Below are 19,443 nucleotides of genomic sequence, written 5' to 3'. Positions count from 1 at the left end.
GCTTCGTGCCATGTGGCAGGAAAGCCTATTTGACTATAGGTATTCAGTACGTTTGTCAAAAGTGGGGCCCAGAGTTCTAAGTTTTCTTTGAATAAATCAATAGGTATTCCGTCTGGCCCTGGGGCTTTTGAATTAGCACTCTCTCGGATGGTTTGCTCGACCTCCAGTGGAGAGAAAACAATATTCAAAGGAAAGGAGGTCATAGTAGTTGGTACTTCAGACTGTAGTGCTATGTCAGAAAGATGCGAAGTCACATAAAAATTTGACGTCGCTAGATCAACATTTTTTTTTATACAAAGCCGTAAAGTAACTGACCCATACATCCTCGGGTATAGCGATCTCCAAGGAGTCGGTCTTATTCTCAGCAAAAAAAGGGGCATTGACTTCTCTCCAGAAAGAGATCTTGTCCCTAAGGGCACTAGCCTAGATTAGGGCCTCCCAAGCTAGAGTTTTAAGTTCATTCTTTCTACGTTGTAGTGTCTGTTTATAAAGTGATCTAGCAGCTCTAACAAGACTGGTATCTTTCGGTAAGATCTTTATTGCCTGTATGAGAGCTTTATGGGCTTTGGTACAGGCCGAATCAAACCAGCCGGCTGATCTAGATTTCTCTCCAGCTTTTTGTTTCCTCGTTAGTTTATCGTTTATACTGGCGGCAATCTTATCATATGCCACTCTAATCAAGTGAGGATTAGGATTTTGCTCTAAGCATGTTATAAAGTGCTCACGATTTTTGCTGATAACCTCTTCTAAGAATTTTTTGGGGTCGACCGTGGCCCATTTAATAGCATACCCGTTTTTTCTTGACAGGAAGATGTTATTGCGATATAGTCTTTCCGATGTACTTATTTCATGACTGTCAAGACTGCCAGCGACAAGGCTGACGCCTATTGGGAAATGGTCACTCATAGCTAGTTCTTCAGTTTTAAACCCTTTTGCGGAACCCTGATTATTGTTGGACATCAGCACGAAATCTATCACGGTACCTGCCCCTCGGCCGTGAAATGTAGGTTGGAAAGCAACCATAGGCTCACTCAATTCGTTAGCGTATCCTAGGTCCCAGTCATGCATAAGTTGGTTAAACAGGTTGCCAAATACAGTGTGTTCAAAGTGCGTGCAAGGTTCCCCTTTTAAATTTGTTAAGCCGCAAATTTTTGAATCACCGTGGGGACACAAATGGCAATTAAAGTCTCCAACTATGAGAATGCAATCGGTCTCCCCTACTCCTTTGTTTAGGATAGAGGTCAACTCACTTGTAAAAGCTTTGGCGTCCTCTTTCTTGACGTTATTATATAGGTTAATCAAAAGAGTGCACCGCCCTTTCCCTTTTACCAAAAAGCCCTGCAGTGATTTACACTCTCTGTTTTTAAGCCTCCCACTTCGTATGTCTTCACTGTCATATTAGCCAGGTTGGAAATGTACGTACACAGGCCTCCAGATCCCCTATCTCGATTTCCCTGAGTGGCAGGGGCATAGAAGGTGCTAAAGCCCTGTATATGAGTCGCCTCTTGGTCCCAGCACTCCTGTAGACATATAATATCGTATTTATCTACGAAGGCTAGGAAGGTTTGGTCCTTGGCTTTATTGGAGAGACCTGCAATATTCCACGATGTTAATGTCAGGCTGGCTCTCCTCTTGATCTGTAATGGACCATCTTTCGATTGGGGTAAGCTCATGGTGGTGGATACATTTTGCCATGACTTGTTCAGAGTATCGATAGTTATGTTGTCACGGAACAATGTATCGATATTCCTATTAATGTCAGTGGTGAGGGGACCCTCCGCAGTTGGTTCTATAGCTGAATGTTGGGAGGGTAAATGGGCCTGAGATACTGATATTTGACTCGAGATGGTAGTAATGTTTGTCAATGTGGAGCTAATATAGAAGGGAGTCTGATTATTATTATGAGAGTAGTGTGCTAAATCTGGAGCCAAGAAAACGGGGGGGGGGGGGGGGGGGGGGGTGGTAGATGCCTGGTAAACCCCTAGTGTATACCATGTTGGTCAATCAACCATTTCTAAACAGTCGTATCTATTTTTTGTAGGGAATCCTCCCCAGCCTTCCAAGTTAAAGTGTTCTCTTACTTACCTGAGGTTAGCTCCCCCCCACCCAAACCCTCACCCCACTCCTGACAGGTGTTGTTGTGCGATTTGTAGGGGGATACGACGGGCTGGAGAGGAGGGTGGTAATTTATCACCGGGGCCCTCTCCTGAGAATCTTTTACCCGTAGCTCAGCATTTGACAGGGAAGGCACCTCTGGGGTCTTTCTCGGCAATCTTGTCCTCCTGGAGGAAAGCTGCTGTTAGACGCTAGGGTATTGCCTTGTTATAGCTTCTGTGACACCTCCTCCTCTCAACTGTTAGTCCCAAAAACTAGACCTGTAGGTTTGGGTTTGAAGTCCCCCCATAACCTTAGTTGCATCTCTGTTCTCCTTTATTTTCTCTAACATTGAATATTCCCTGTGGGCTAAAAACCTTGCTTTTACTAGGTCTTTGAAGTTTGTATCTGCACAACTGCTCATGCACTTCAGCATGGGCAAGAAGTGGACTGATCCTTCAGTCTTAGAGAGTATTTCAACCAAGGAGTTGTTTTTGTCCTTTATCACATGCAGCTTCATCTTGACGTGATCTTCAGCACTCTGAATGATGGCATGTATTCCATTGTGTCAATAGTGAGGCCTTAATTAGGTAATGCTCTAAAGATGAATCTTTGTGTCGGTCTACAGTGTAGTCATGCAGGTGTTGACTACATCAAGAGTTGAGATGAGATCCTCAAATAGATCATGAGGATTTAAGCTTAAGTTTGTGCTCAGAATCTGTGTGAGAGGATGGATTTAGTGAAGGTTAATATACGGATGACTGCACTGGATGTGCAGGACTGATGTCTATAGGACAATGTTTTTTTAGTAATGGGGAATACTCTAATTTCTTCCAATATGGCGTCATATAGAGAGAGATAACTCTTATTACGTTGTGCAGAGCCAGGTTTCTGAAATGTGGGGCATGCAAGTGTTTACCTTGTGTTAGAATAGATGTACAGTTTAGTTTGCTGGTGCCTGTCTTGGAGTCGAGACTCCTGTTGAGGCAGAGCCCCAAAGGGGGAATCCTCAAACAGGGTGGGATGTCTGTGTCCAGATTTTCTTGAATGTCCTGGAGAAAATACACATTCAAACCGAATTCTTGCTTGCAGTAGGAACTGGAAAAGCAAGTAATATCGGAGGGTAACCATGTACTTTGTGGGAGCCATGAAAAATCTCCAGGAAAATATCCATTATGACTGGTATACAGGCACCTAAAATTTCTAGTATTCTTTGGACTCTACAGTAGGTACTAGACGAACAAGTTACTTACCTTCGGTAACGATATATCTGTAAGAAACAGTAGTTAGTATTAGATTCCTTACCTTAGAATATCCCCAGGCGTCAGTCTGGATCCGGAAACTTTTGCGTAGCAGTACCCCTGCGCGTCGGTAGGCGTCGTCTGCAGGCGTCCCCTGCGGCTCCGCGTCGTCGGCGTCGTGCGCCGTGATGACGTCGCTGGAGTATATAGACGCCGCCTCCGCGCGCTGACGTCAGTTCTTTGCACACAGCTTTTCCGCGCCAGAACACGCAGAGCCATGTGAGAACCAACACTGGTGCCATTGAAAACTAGGGCCCTGAAAGGGATGACCTTAACCCTAGGTATCAGTTCGCAGAACGGGGAGGATGGGAGGGGCGGTAAGGAATCTAATACTAACTACTGTTTCTTACAGATATATCGTTACCGAAGGTAAGTAACTTGTTCATCTGAAAGAAACAGGTTAGTATTAGATTCCTTACCTTAGAATAGATACCCCAGCAATACCAACCCCGGTGGTGGGTCTGCGAACCAATACAATCCTACACCAGAAAATCCTGGAGGACCGAACGGCCAAAGAAGCCGTCCCTCCGGACTTGACTGTCCAGGCAGTAATGCCTCGCAAAGGTGTGCAGCGAGGCCCACGTAGCCGCCTGGCAAATGTCCTGCAAAGGGACTCCCCGGCCCAGGGCAGTAGTAGCCGCCGTGGCCCGAGTGGAATGGGCCCTCAGCCCAACAGGAGGCTCCTTCCGAGCCAAAGAGTAGCATGCTTTGATGCACAGGACGACCCACCGAGAGATGGTTTGTTTCTGTACCGCCCTTCCCTTCTTCTCACCCACGTAGCCAACAAACAGTTGGTCATCCACCCGGAACTGGCGTGTGCGATCCATATAAAATGAAAGCGCACGTTTTGGGTCCAGACGATGGAGCCGCTCTTCATCTTTTGAAGGATGCGGAGGCGGGAAGAAGGAGGGTAAGGTGATGGACTGCCCGATGTGAAAAGCAGAAACTACTGTGGGCAGGAAAGAAGGTCTAGTTCTAAGAACCACCTTGTCTGGATGAATGGACAAGAAAGGAGGTTTCACAGAAAGAGCCTGGAGCTCACTCACTCTCCTGGCAGAGGTGATGGCAACCAGGAAGGCCGTCTTTAAAGTCAGAAGACGGAGATGACAGGAATGAAGCGGCTCAAAGGGAGCGCACATCAAGAAAGTCAGAACCAGGTTCAAGTCCCACTGAGGCATCACGAACGGAGTTGGAGGATACATGTGCGTGATGCCCTTCAAGAATCTTAACACAATAGGGGACTTGAACAAAGATGGCTGATCAGGTAGCCTCAAGAAGGCGGAAAGGGCAGAAAGATAGCCCTTGATAGTGCCCAGAGCAGAGCCCTGCTGGGCAAGGGAAAGGAGGAAGAGGAGAACCTCAGACAGAGGGGCAGAAAGGGGATCCACAGCCTTTGCTGTGCACCATGCCACAAATCTGTTCCACCGGCAGGCGTATACCGACTTTGTGGAGGGACGCCTGGCTGCCAGAATGACATCACAGACTTCAGGAGGCAAGTCAAATGGCCTCAACTGTCGCCGCTCAATCTCCACGCATGGAGGTGGAGACTGGACAGGTTCGGGTGGAGGACCGTCCCCTGCTGCTGCGACAGAAGGTCCTCCTGAAGGGGCAGGCGGATCGAGGGACCGACTGTCATGCTGAGTAGCTCGGGATACCAGTACCTTCGAGCCCAGTCCGGAGCCACAAGGATAACTTGGGCCCGGTCGCGCCTGATCTTCTTCAGCACTCTGGGCAGAAGTGGTATAGGCGGAAAGGCGTACAACAGACCGCAACTCCACTCGCGCCGAAAGGCGTCGCCGAGCGAGTGCCGTCTTGGAAACTCCAACGCGCAGAACTGATGACATTGCGCGTTCTCTTCTGTGGCGAATAGATCTAACCAAGGCTCTCCCCATTGCTGAAAGAGGCCTCTCGCCACATCCGAGTTCAGACGCCATTCGTGATCCACCGAGCACCGACGGCTGAGTTCGTCCGCCCTGGCGTTCAGAGAACCTGCCAGGTGTTGAACCGTCAGAGTCACGCCCTGACGTTCCAGCCATTGCCAGAGGCGCAGAGCCTCCTGGCAAAGGGTCCACGACCCCACACCGCCCTGTTTGTTGCAGTACCACATGGCGGTGGTGTTGTCCGTGAACACCTGCACCACACTCCCGTTGACAAAGGGGAGGAATGCCTTCAGTGCTAGGCGAATCGCCCGCAGCTCCAACATGTTGATATGGAGCCGGGATTCCGCCGGAGACCAGAGGCCTCTGATCTCCGCCTCTCCCAAGTGGCCACCCCAGCCTTGGAGGGACGCGTCCGTCACAACCACGTGCTCCGGTTGGGGAAGGGAGAGGGATCTGCCCCTGACCCAATCGCGGTCCGTAAGCCACCACTGCAACTGTCTCGCAGTGCCCTCCGAGATCAGGACATGGTCGGATAGGTTGCCCTGATGCTGGGCCCACTGAAACTTCAGGTCCCACTGCAGAGCCCGCATCCGCCACCTGGCGTGATGCACCAGAAGGATGCAGGAGGCCATCAGCCCCAGAAGCCGCAGCGTCAACCTGACCGAAACCCGGGATAACGGCTGAAAGATGGGAATCAGAGCCTGAATATCCCGGACTCGCCGTTCCGGAGGATAAACCCGAAACTGCGCCGAGTCGAGAACCGCTCCGATGAAAAGGAGCTTTCGAGAGGGACACAGGTGTGATTTCGGCACATTGATGGAAAACCCCAGCTCGTGCAGGAGGTCTGCCGTCATCTGAAGGTGGTGGACGACCGTCTGGGGCGAGCCCGCCTTCAACAGCCAGTCGTCGAGGTAGGGGAAGACTGAAACCCCTAACCGGCGCAGATGAGCTGCGACCACCGCCATCACTTTCGTGAACACCCGTGGGGCGCTGGTAAGGCCGAATGGGAGCACGATAAACTGAAAGTGCTCGTGGCCTACCGTGAACCGCAGGTAACGCCGGTGGGCCGGCAGGACGGGGATGTGAAAATACGCATCCTGCAAGTCCAACGCTACCATCCAGTCTTGTGGGTCTAGAGCAGCCAAGACCTGAGCCAAAGTCAACATCTTGAACTTCTCCTTCCGGAGGAAGCCGTTGACGTTCCGTAGATCCAAGATAGGACGCAGGCCTCCCTTGTCCTTCTTGGGTACCAGAAAGTAGTGGGAGTAGCAACCACACCCTACTTCTGGCCCAGGAACGCGCTCGATGGCCCCCTTGGCCAAGAGGGCCGTAACTTCCTCCTGCAGAAGTGTCAAGTGGTCCCCCGACACACGGTGGTTCTGCGGTGGCATGGCTGGAGGAGTGGACTCGAAGGGGAGGGCATAGCCCCTTCGGACAAGCTGCAGCACCCACCTGTCCGATGTTATCGCGCGCCAGCGGGAGTGGTGATGGCGAACCCTGCCACCCACTGGCGTCCCGTGAGCCCGAAAGCTCGGACTAGGAAGGCTTGGATGCAGCAGCGGAGGGAGGCGTGGACTGACCACGCCGCTGGCCTCTACCGCCACCACGGCGGAAACCACGGCCGCCACCGCGCTGGGGAGCGTTCTGCGTCGCGTGGCTGGCAGCACGTGTGGGACCTCCCCTCCCTTGGCCACGAAAGGGCCGAAACGAACCCGTCTGCTGGCGCTGGGTCGAAAGACCCAAGGACTTGGCCGTGACCCTGGAGTCCTTGAAGCGCTCCAGCGCGTGGTCCGCTTTGTCACCAAACAGGCGACTGCCATCAAATGGCATGTCCATGAGTGAATTTTGGACGTCTGGCGAGAAGTTGGCAGATCTCAGCCAAGCATGGTGACGAATCGCCACCGTTGTGGACATCGCCCGTCCCAACGAGTCGGTCGTGTCGAGACCACAACGGATCGAGTACCGCGCCGCATCCCGGCCTTCAACTAAGGCCCGTGTGAGCTTGTCCCGCACCTCCTGGGGACATTGCGGCAGACACTCCTCGACCGTATCCCACAGGGAGTGGGTGTAGCGGCCCAAGAGGCACGCGGTATTACAAGACCGCAGTCCAGCGCTCAAAGAGGAAAAGACCTTTTTACCAAATTGGTCATACCGCTTTGATTCCCTATCGGGCGGAGCCGACGGAAATGCGGACTGCGAAGTGGAGGCCTGGATCACCAGACTCTCCGGGGAGGGATGGGTGGATAAAAAGGCAGGGTCGTCCGAGCATGGACGGTGACGCCTCGCGACATTCCGGTCAACCGGCGCACCAGAAGCGGGCCTGGACCAGGTGCCCAAAAGGACATCCGACAGGGCCTCATTAAACGGCAGCAGAGGCTCCTGGGGGCATGACTGCGGTTTAAACACTTCGGTCAGAATGTTCGGCTTGACCTTCGCGACGGGGAGCTCAAGGTGCAAGGCCTTGGCAGCCCGCATCAGGACCACCGAATAGGCAGCACCTGCCTCAGACGCCACAGGGGACGGAGAGACAAACCCAGGGTTGGGCGACTCGTCCAGGCCACTGGCATCACCCAGATCACCTACCCAGTCCACATCATACTGGCAGGCACGGGATAGAGGGTCCTCAGACCCCTCCCAACCCTCTCCATACTCATCGTCATCATACCCATATTCTGGGTCGACGATATAGACGTCGGGGTCAACGGGCCCCATCGGCGTCGGATCCGGCGTCGGCCGACGCCGGTCCGACTCCGCGTCCGGAGTCGGGGAGGAAAGGGGGGTGGCGCCGCGCGGCGTCGGTGCCGGGGACCCGACGCCGGCCGGAGCCGACGGCGGAGTCGCTGCACCACGCGGGGGCGGTACCACGGGTTGGCCCACAGGAACCGACGCCGGAGAGGCCGGGAGACCAGCCGGCGACGAACCAGAGGGAACCAGCGGCGCCGGGGCCGGAGCCGCCGGCGGCGCCGGGGCAGGAGCACCCGAACCGCTTGGGCCCCCAGACGGGACCGACGGGCCCGCAGGCGCCGAAGGCCCCGCCGGAGAAGACCTCGCCCTCATAGCAATGAGGAAGGCCTCGATCTCCTCACGCGACGCGCCTTCCCCAGGGACCGACGGGTATGGGGTAGACGGCGTCGGCGACCCACGCGGGGCCGCGGGGGTGGGGTCACCCGAGCCCCCGGCCGCATTACGCGGGCGTCGGGGGGAGTCGGGGGTGCGATGGCGACGCCCCGACTTCTTGTGCTTACCTGACGAGCCGGAGGAATGGTGGCGACTCCCGGAGCGCCCATGGCGGCTCCGCGATCGTTCCCTCGACCGCTCCCTCGACCTCCGACCGGACCGGGACCGCTCTCGACGCGGGGCCGACACCCGGAGCTCGAGAAGCTTGCGGGACCGCTCCCGCCTAGCTTTTCCAGTCAAGGCCCGACAGTCGACGCAGGACTCCACGTCGTGGTCCGCGCCCAGACACCGGAGGCAGAGTCGATGGTGGTCGGTGACCGACATCATGCGGTCGCACTCGTCGCAGCTCTTAAACCCAGGCATCCTACCGGCACCGTAGAAAGATTAAATTTTTTACAAACACTTGGTCAAAAGACCGGAGTACTGCTCTTCGGATCTGCGCTAACTGGCGCGGAAAAAAGAAGAACTGACGTCAGCGCGCGGAGGCGGCGTCTATATACTCCAGCGACGTCATCACGGCGCACGACGCCGACGACGCGGAGCCGCAGGGGACGCCTGCAGACGACGCCTACCGACGCGCAGGGGTACTGCTACGCAAAAGTTTCCGGATCCAGACTGACGCCTGGGGATATTCTAAGGTAAGGAATCTAATACTAACCTGTTTCTTTCAGATCTTTACTATTATCTCTGTACCTTCACAATTTGCTGGGTCTTAAATGTATTGTGACATTACCATGACTTGAACTGTGGCTTTATAAGCCACTACCCACCGCTAACCTTAGCAGCTGGAACTCAGAAAAACTCCAGTTGCCTTAACTGGGATGGAGCCCTTACAGTCTGGCTGATGAGATGGTTGGGTATTGAGAGTTTTTGGGACACATCTTTTAATTCTATACAGTAATTAAAACTCAGCAGCTGATGCTTCTGTCTACAATGTTATCCAGGATGTAATTCAATGTTTGGCACACAAAGGCTCAGTCTAGCCTTCTTTTAGGCGTCAAGACTGCCATTTTACAATTTTTTTTTAAAAAGTAACACTTAAAAAAAGTACCTGAACAATGAGCTTTCTTGTCTAGCAGAAAGCCCACATGCGTTGTCTTAATCACTCATTAGACACGGTAGAGAGCAGAGGGCCACAAGTCTTTGGTATAGAGTGATTGATTAGGGTGTTTACATAGCATTAATACCACGGTTTCAGCTTTCAGACACATGAAAGTACTAATTGAGCAAATAAATCAGCCTATACAACCAACATGTAACAAGGATTCACATCGCAGAACGAAAACACAATCTATGACTTATTTACCTTTTGGCTGCTCTGTAAAGGTTGCGAACAGGCATAAACTTCCCAACATGCTCTTTGGAAGGCCTTCATAAGGCCAAAACCTCGCTGCAACTGCTGAGTTATAAGCATAGACACGTTGATCAAAGAAGAGAGAGATGATGCTGGAGAACCTAAAAAGAAAACGCAAGTGAACAAGTCATTTTGCGGCTTCAGTACAGACAATATCTGATAATGAACAATAGAGTGACACACCAAAGACTTGCAAAGCTATTTCATTTGGTATTTGGGCCATCAGAGTTTACTTGAGAGCAATGCAGCATGACTCAAACTGGAGGTCCAGTCTGAATAATCACAGAAGATTTAAGGCATTTATATTTAGGTAAAATAGGGCAGTCAAAATGTAATAATCACAAAAACTCTGGGTGCCAGTACCTCAAAGGGCTAAAATACAAACCCAAACCCTATTGCAGCTACGTGAAAAGTGCTACATTTTTAATACTTGGGTCCTGTGGTCCATTTTATCAAAGAAAAAAAAAAGATTTTGAATTTCTCAGCAGCCTGAGGGAAGTTCAGGTTCACTACGGGTTATGTCACACCATTTTGCCATCTGCCCTAGATTCTAGGCAGCAAATGATGCAAGGAGGGACAACTACGTTAATTTAAGTATGTGTGCCGAGTTACCCAAAAAATCAAAATAGGATATGTAAGACTCAAAACCCATTGTGCTTAACTGGAAAAGGGTATCACCGATTTTCACAAACGGAATTCATGGTGCTATCTAACAAGTTACTTACCTTCGGTAACGATGTATCTGTGAGAAACATTAGTTAGTGTTAGACTTTTTTACCTTAGAATATCCCCAGGCGTCAGACTGGATCCAGAAAGTTTCCGCTAGCAGTACCTCTGCGTATCAGTAGATGGCGTCATGCGGCTCCGCGTCTATCGCTGGCGTCGTATGCGCGAGATGACGGCACAGAGACTAATTGGGCGCCACGCTTGCGCGCAAATGTCAGTTCTGTACACTACTCTCTGCGCCAGGAATACAAAGCCATGCAAGACACTGACCACTGGTGCATAGAACTAGGGCCCTAAAAGGGATGACCGTAACCCCTAGAAATCAGTTCGCAGAACAGGGAGGATGTGTGGGGCGGTAAGGAATCTATCACTAACTGATGTCTCTTACAGATATATCTTTACACAAATTAACTTGTGCATCTGAAAGAGACATGTTAGTGTTAGATTCCTTAACCTGGAATAGATACCGCAGCAATACCAACCCCGGTGGAGGGTCTGCGAACTAAGATCACACCAGAAAAATCAGGAGTACAGAACGGCCAAAGAAACCGTCTCTCCAGACTTGGCTGTCAACGTAATAATGCTTGGTAAAGATATGCAGCGAGGACCACGTAGCTGCCTGACAGATATCCTGAAAAGGGATTCCCCGTCCCAGAGCAGTAGCGGCTGCCGTTGCCCGAGTAGAATGGGCATGCAGCCCCACAGGAGATTCCTTTTTAGCCAAGAAGTGACAGGCCTTAAAGCACAAGTTACTTACCTTCGGTAACGATATATCTATAAGAAACAGTAGTTAGTATTAGATTCCTTACCTTAGAATATCCCCAGGCGTCAGACTGGATCTGGAAAATTTTGCGTAGCAGTACCCCTGCGCGTCGGTAGGCGTCGTCTGTGGCTCCGAGTCAGTCGTCGGCGCTGGGATGACGTCGTCTGAGTACTTAGACGCCGCCCCCGCGCGCTGACATCAGTTCTTATACACAGCTTTTCTGCGCCAGAAAACGCAGAGCCATGATAAAAACGAACACTGGTGCCATAAAACTAGGGCCCTGAAAGGGGATGACCTTAACCCTAGATATCGGTTCGGGGAGGATGGGTGGGGCGGTAAGGAATCTAATACTAACTACTGTTTCTTACAGATCTATCGTTACCGAAGGTAAGTAACTTGTGCATCTGAAAGAAACAGGTTAGTATTAGATTCCTTACCTTAGAATACATACTCCAGCAATACCAACTGCGGTGGTGGGTCTGCGAACCAATGATCACACCAGAAAGTCCTGGAGAACGGAACGGCCGAAAAAAAGCCATCTCTCCTGACTTGGCTGTCCAGGCAGTAGTGTCTTGCGGACGTGTGCAGCGAGGCCCACGTAGCTGCCTGACAGATGTCCTGCAGATATCAGTATGCAGCAGTACCTACACGGCTTAAAGCACATTGCTTTAGCAGGAGACACCCTTCGCACACTTTTAAAATTTGGGGAAAAGTAAAGTGGAACACTTGCTAAAAGAGTAAGGAGTAGCACTGGATCTGTGCCGGAGCAGTGAAAAGAAAGTAACAGGCGTCAGACTGTGTGGTTAGCACTTCTATGCAGCTCTGCTGGTCATCTTCGGAGTGGAATGAGAAGTTCTTTAAAGTTTCTGGATCCAGTCTATGCCTGAGAAATAATCATAAGGTAAGGGATCTGTGGCTAAAGTATGAGTTACTTACCTTCGGTAATGATGTATCTGGTAGAGATGTTTCTAGCCGCAGATTCCTTCACATAGAATTATCCCCACGCGTGAACTGGATCCGGAAACTTTTTTGCCACAGCATCCCTGCGCGCCTGGGGCGGGGCGGCATCACGCGACTCCGCCCAGACATCGTCCACTTACGTGACATTAGCGAGGTCACATAAGACCCGCCCCAGCGCGCCTATGTCAGTTTTCTTCAGAGAACTTTTCCGCACCACAACGCGGAACCACCAGATAGACAGTGGAAGCATGGGAACAGTGTGTGAAGAGCAGAAAAAATAAAAAAAGAAACAGTGACTAACACCACCACCAGAGTAGTGCCAACATCGCAGAACCCAAAGGCAGGGAAAGAAGAAAGAACAAGCAGAGACCTGTGTAGCCACCCTGCCAGCACATAGACAGCCTCCCACCCCTGTGCCCCTGAGGCAAAGAACATGCGTAAAGGTCATTATACACAGAGTAAACCACCACCCCCATCCTGAGCAAGGAAGGGAACGAGTCCCAAGACAGACAGGAACAACAAACCTCCAAGCCAGCCCAACAATCACCCACAATGCACAAGGGCAAAACATGGCCAGATGACCCTTAATCAGAGGATAGCAATGGAAGGGAGGGAGGGAGGGGGAGGGAGGGCAGGGATGGAAAGCAATCCCCCCAAAACCTGGAGTAGCCAGAGCAGCAGGGCACCGGAGCACCGGAACCCCGTCCTCCAAAGAACCAAAGGAGCAATGAACCGCCCCCAGATGGAGCCACCCGTCAAGAACAAAGAAGGCACTCACAGGAGACACAGCCCCCCACCGGGAGGCGAGTACCGAAGACCAACCCAAGGGTCCTCGCAGAATAGGGAAGGAAGGGTGGACCGTGAAGGAATCTGCGGCTAGAATCGTCCCTACTAGATACATCGTAACTGAAGGTAAGTAACTCGTACATCTGATAGAGACTACTAGCCGCGGCGGAGAAAGCAGCTCCTCCGTGGGCGAGGTCTGCAAACTAAGGCGGCCGTCCACGAGGCCAAGCGGGACGGGCAAAGGCCAGATCTGGAAATCAGAAGTAGCCGAAGAATGAGGGACCTGCCGCTCTTCCGACGAACACCTCTGCCGAAGGTAGGGCAGGGAGCCGCCCTTCAAAGCCGGTGAAAAAGACACCTCACAGCGAACAGTCTCCGGGGAGGACGACACCAATATACAGCCTGCCTCCGGAGAAAGAGCGTCCGAAGACGAATCCGCGGTACGACCCCTACACGGAGCCGTAGAGTCCGCTGCCTGAGGCAGGATGTTGGCACCATCCAGCATCACCGGACAAGGTTCCTCCAAGTCACCCCGCACCGGAGAGGAGATCGGAGTGGAGTTGGAGCCGAACCGGCCCAGGAGCGTCGCCGGAACGACGCCGACCCGACCCCCGTCGAGGCACCCACCTGCGTGGGGGAACGAGACAGGCCTGGGGAGTGACCCGAAGCCCTCCGCGGCCCAGAATGAGGCAGAGATCGCTTGGCAACCAATGAGGCGTGCCAGGTGCGATTCAACTTCTGACAAGACAGCCACCCGTGGGGAGGGACGAGAGGGACCCGGAGCGCGACGAGGAGGGTTCACCAACACTTGTGGCTCCACATGGTCCAGTGGCTGCCGGCACCGTAGAGGCGTCACCTCAGCCTTAGACAGGACCACCTTGTCAAAGGACCGAGAGGGGCTCGGGGATGCAACCCGAGCCCGGCGACCTCCCGCGACACCACAGGGACTCCCGTGGGAGTGTGCGGTGTGGCAGAGTCGCGTGCTCTGAAGGAGGTGCCCCGGAGGAGCCGCACCCCAACAGCAGCACATCCTCCAAGCCTGGATCCGAACTAGTCGGCGCCGGGGACGAAGCCAACGGGGTCGCCGCGGAGGGCCTTGCGCAGGGCGAGGGATCCGCTGGCGCCCCAGGAGGGGAAGGAGGAGGAAGAGACGCCAGCGAGGCCTGCAAAGCCGCCACGTATGTCTCCATTTGGACTCTTCACGCCCCAACAACCGGGAAACGGTGGATAGGACGACACACGGGGAGTCCACGCCCCCAGCAGGCCAAAAACCAGCCCGCGGGACAAACTGCAACGCTTACCCACCGGGGAGCGATGCTCACTTGACATCGGATAAGGGTGAGGACAACGACCACGGCCGTATCTGAAGCCGAAGCAGACCGAGGGGAGGACGTCGACCTGGAGAGACGTGCCAATAGAAGTTTCATCCGGCACTCCCGCCGCGACTTCGGTTTAAACTGTTGGCATGCCGCGCAATCAGTGGTGCTGTGATCCTCCCCCAAACCCCACATACAAATGAGGTGCGGGTTCGTCGCCGACATAAGAAGCCCACATAACGTGCAAGTTTTGAAGCCCGAAGGCATTCGCACACTGTTCCACCAAAAAGAAATGGAAGAAAACGGGCCCTTAACAGGCCCATAGCAAGGAACGGATCCACATTGCACGCGGAAAAGGAACTGACGTAGGCGCTCTGGGGTGGGTCTTATGTGACCTCTCTGACGTCACATACGCGGACGACGCCTGGGCGGAGTCGCGTGATGCCTCCCTACCCCCGGCGCGCAGGGATGCTGTGGCAAAAAAGTTTCCGGATCCAGTCTCACGCCTGGGGATAATTCTACGTGAAGGTATCTGTGGCTAGTAGTCTCTATCAGATAGTATCCATCAGTAATTCGTTTTTCTTCGGTGCGTGGGTAATTTTCATTGAAACCAGTTAATGGTTCAGTTTAAATCCTCTAAGTTTTTTGTGACATTTCAATTTCTTGGAAACAACGTTTCCTTTTTCACTTTTTTGGCTCTAGAGTTCTCGCCTGTGCTTCCAGACTCAAATGCAGAAATAAGACTCTAAACACTACAGACACAATTCAAGAACTATCAGGATGTGCAATAATGCACAGTATGGGAATCCCAAAAATATTCATGGTGCAAAACTTGATCTCATTTTCTCAAGGATTCCAATGCAAAATCATGTCCAGCCTATTGACAAGGTTCCCGAAATTCCAAAATATCAAGATTATTTTGGTGTGATGGGAGCAAAAGAGGAGGAGGCAGACTGAACAGGATACAACCAAAAATATAGTTGCTGCTGATGTGGTTTGTCACACAAGAGTTACATTCCTTTAGTTTTTGTACTGTTAGAGAAAGCTTTTCATCAGAAACCCAAACCAGTTACTGTCAATAGCTCGCTCACCTTAAAATGTTTCTAGGCATGTCTCAAAGTTAGGTTTTGGTGTTGCTAGAAAACTTAGTGGACCATTTTCAGCTCTCTGCGAACAGTGTGGCTGCCCATAGAGTGAGATAAAGCATCCTCAGGGTGTAATCCAATTTACACTGATTGCTACCTAGCACTGAGACAACCCAGGATCAGGAAAAAATGTTCTCATATGGTCTGTGAAAGCTGGGCACAGTAGGAGAAGCCATCTACCAAACAGCTTGCGAGGAGAGACTGAAGACAATTCAATTGGTTGCACTCAAAGCCAAACTGCCTGGTCGTGTTGCTTTAGAGAATGTAGGAAACGAGGATCTGCTTTCATGGTTACCCTCACTTTTTGCTTGGTGTCAGTATGTTTTTGAAGAGTCTGACTGGGATCCTCTAATCAGGACCCCCTGTCACTGTGCTTTCTCCTAAAATTGACCACATTATGTACTTCTGTACCTCCACAATTGGCTACTGGTGTATCCTTTTAAGTTCCTAGTATACAGTACTATGGTACTCAGGGCACAGGCACACCAATGACCTCCCATGGGCTGCATCATGTATTTTGCCACCCATGGGAGTCCACTTAAACTGGGACTACAGGCCTGCCATTGCAGCCTGTGTGAGTCAGTAGTTACACCTCTCCAAATAGATACAAGTTTCCTTATATCTAGCGTCACTACACTTAAAACCTATATGTCACCCATAAGGCAGGCTCTTCAGTCCTGAGGGCAGAGTGCTTAGTTATGAGAGTGTGGGTTCTCCTGCATGAGCAGGACACCCCTACAAACCCAGAGTCGATTCTCCAGGTTTTTAAGTGCAGTCAGCCATTTTAATACATATAGTGGACATCAGTCATTAAGAGATGTCTAACACTATAGTGCACGCACTGAACCGGGTCAGATTTGGTATCAAACATGTTGAAGTCATACCAAAACTCCGATTCCAGTGTTGGAGGTTATGATCCCATGTACTGGGGGGTTCCCTTGCGGTACCCTCCTGGACGACCGGTAACAGCCTTTCAGGGTCTGCAGCAAGCTAGTGCTGGTGCCGACCACAGACACAATTTTGCCCTCCTGCTGCTGAGCACGGGCAGGGGAACGTAGAACAATATGTTTCCTGTCACAGGGAGGTGTGACCACGTCCCAGACAGGACCTAATGTATTGGGCTGTAGTGGGGTGCTTGCCAGCACCACCAGACTACTTTGAAGGGCACATTTTGTGCCCTCCTTGCATTCTCCAGTTTGAGCCTGTTTAGGGAGCTCTTGGCTCCTGCTCTGGCAAGAAACGGGACAAAGGACATGGGTGTAGTCTACGTTCTGGCCAGCCCCTCCTTTTCCCTACGGTACATAAGGGCTTACCTGTGGATGGTTCCTTAGATTTGTCTTGGGACAAGACTCGAGCATAAAACCACATCAGTCTTCGACTGTCTGGACACTTGGACTTCATTGTGTGATGTATTCCTATAGGTTCTGTATCGATCCCCCTATTCCTGACCCTGTTCTGGTTAATAATTAACTAGCAGCCATCCCACGGTACAAGAAACCGTTATCTGATTAAGCCACACCACGGCACAGGAACGCGTTATCTGATTAGGTCATAACGCTTGCCATCTAATTAGGCAAGCACTATTCCTCCAGCCCCTGATAAGGCATACGGAGTTCTCAAAACAAATCAAACCTATGACAACCTGGGAAAATCCCTGCGGCCATTGTTTTGATTTCACCGAGAACTTCAGCAAAAGAATGTGCGAACGAGCCCGTTCATATGACATCCTTATTGACGTATCCATGTCCATCCTTACGTCAATCTCGGCACCTTACAGGTATAAATATTACCGACATTGCCTTAAGCAAACACACGCGGTGGTGACGAGATCGGAGCAGCGAGACTTGCCGAAGAGGCCAGCACAGAGCGGACCCCACTGGCGTTGCCCTGCCTTCCTGACGCGCTGAGAACGAGACGCTGCTTTTCTCCTGCCGAGAAATCCAGCTCCGGCGCTTCCAAGCAGCCCTCGCAGGCAGCTGGAATATCAAGACCAGAGACGAGAGATACCAGCCCTCTACCATTCTAGATCTCAGGTACAGAACTGAATAACCCCTTGCAGAGAATTCTTGAGTCAGTCACTTGGCAAAACAAACTTAACTTAAACTGCTACTTATCTACTCCCGCCCACGTATTACGCTTAGGTCAGGTACACTGGGGTAGGCGTGGTTAGAAGCACCAGTTGAGTACGATTACTCAAATGTATATATGTATGTATCTATTTTATCAGTTTTAAATATCATATGGCTTAGAAACCATATCAATGCTTCTGCAGTATTATTTTATACTCCTGCTGTTATTGTATGCACTTTACTTAACCATAAGTATCGCAATAATATCGATTCATTTCTCTTGTACGAGAAAAGAGACTGATCAATAAATAACATCTTTTATTGAACACGCCCGTCTCTTCCTTTTCTCTACAATCTGGTGAAACTAAGAATGCACTGAACTGACTGAGTAAAATAAGTTGTCTTTTGTTTTCACACGACTCTAGAGATACACTCTTGATTAGGGGAGAGCAAAGTTGTCATGTTCTATGGTTGTCAGAAACTAAATCCCTTCTTGTCTATCCAGGGAGGTTAAACTCCTCCTTTCCTATTCGAGAAAGTTTCTAGTGAACTCTGAGCTAGCTGGCAAAACCAAAAACTTTAAGTCTAATATCGTCAGTAGAAGACCTAGTTAACCTCTGTCCTAGGTCTATACTATTGAAGGTATTATTCCAATGCGCAGAGCCTATTGGGATAATAGGAACTACACTACAATTGGACTTTGTCTGGAACCGAGACTGCACCAAGGAAAACTCGTGCTGCTCCTTGTCTCGCTGTTCTTCAAGTCTTCGTCATCTATGTCTGTGCTTCTTCCAGGATCTTCACCAGACATGTGGGCTTCAAGGACATCCAAAATCTCCCTTGGAGCGAAGGAGTTATTCCCCTGCATCTGCACACAACGCAACAAAGCTGACCAGTCTGCTCCTCCAGACGTACCACAGACTTTGAAAGGCTCAGCAACATAGGTGGTGGTTCTTAAACTCCCTCAAGGCCTGATCTGTCCTCTCTGCAATTTTGAGGCCAGTATCCCTCGTCGGAAAAGCTGGGACCGAACCCCTGTGCAAAGCATAGACTTGCCATTGTCAAAGCCTCTTGGCTCTGTACTCCAGAAATCTTCAGGCTACAAGAGGCTTCCGACATCGGTGGCCATTGCTCTTCTTTGCCTCCTGATCACCTTTGAGTGGCATAGACTCTGTCCCCCTCTGCTTAAAGGTTCTCCTCTTCAAGAATCCACCCTTGGATTCCACCAGTCTCTTTCACAGTCTTCTATAGCAGCATATTCTTTGAAGTCCTCCACTCTGGTTAACAGCGGTTTCCAACATCCCACATATGCACCCAGCTTCCCTGGTGTAGGTATCCTGGTTCCTGGTTCCTGGGTTAACCACGGATGGAATGATCCTCTAACCTTCTGTCTTCCACATGGTTTCTTCTAGGTCCACTGGGAAGGGTCCTTCTTATAAACTGGAACCGCGACTTTGCCGTTGGCTTTTATTGGGCACATGCCTGTGTTTCCATTCTGCATACAGCCTCCCAGGGGTTGCGTTGAGGGTGGCGTTGTCGTATCTCAGTCGGTTGGTCTGGGTCCGGCGAGGTCCAGGGGTTATGGAGCTGGACGCGGTCCAGGCGTGGACGGTCGTAGACGGGCTTGCCTTTGGCGCGCCAACGGCGCGCCCGCTGCGCGATCTCCGCCATAAATGGCGAAGTGGGAGGGAGGAGCAGCTGGGAGGCGGGAGCGGGGCGGCGAATAGGAAGGGGGGAGATGGTACAGAAGAGAAAAGGGGCGGGCCGCAGGGGAGCAGCGGCGGGGAGTGGGGGGATGCACAGAGTGGGAGAGAAGGTCGCGGAAAAGGGCAGCGAGGAACCAAAAATACAATTACAATACTAAAGGCACAA

General features: G+C 51.5%; 1 protein-coding gene across 1 annotated transcript in view; it reads right to left on the bottom strand.

The window, feature by feature from the left end:
• The window catches only part of MDN1 (midasin AAA ATPase 1), a 2,221,312-nt gene that overhangs the window by 1,090,636 nt on the left and 1,111,233 nt on the right, over window positions 1–19,443 (bottom strand). Inside the window, exon 47 of the mRNA XM_078648266.1 lies at window positions 9,759–9,907. Within this exon, the coding sequence (XP_078504392.1) occupies window positions 9,759–9,907 (149 nt within the window). The remainder of the gene's footprint in view (window positions 1–9,758; window positions 9,908–19,443) is intronic.

This window comes from Lissotriton helveticus, chromosome 6 (genome assembly GCF_964261635.1).
Source record: "Lissotriton helveticus chromosome 6, aLisHel1.1, whole genome shotgun sequence".
NCBI lineage: Eukaryota > Metazoa > Chordata > Amphibia > Caudata > Salamandridae > Lissotriton > Lissotriton helveticus.
Note: the sequence above shows the minus strand (reverse complement) of the source record. Positions and strands in the feature narration are given on the sequence as shown.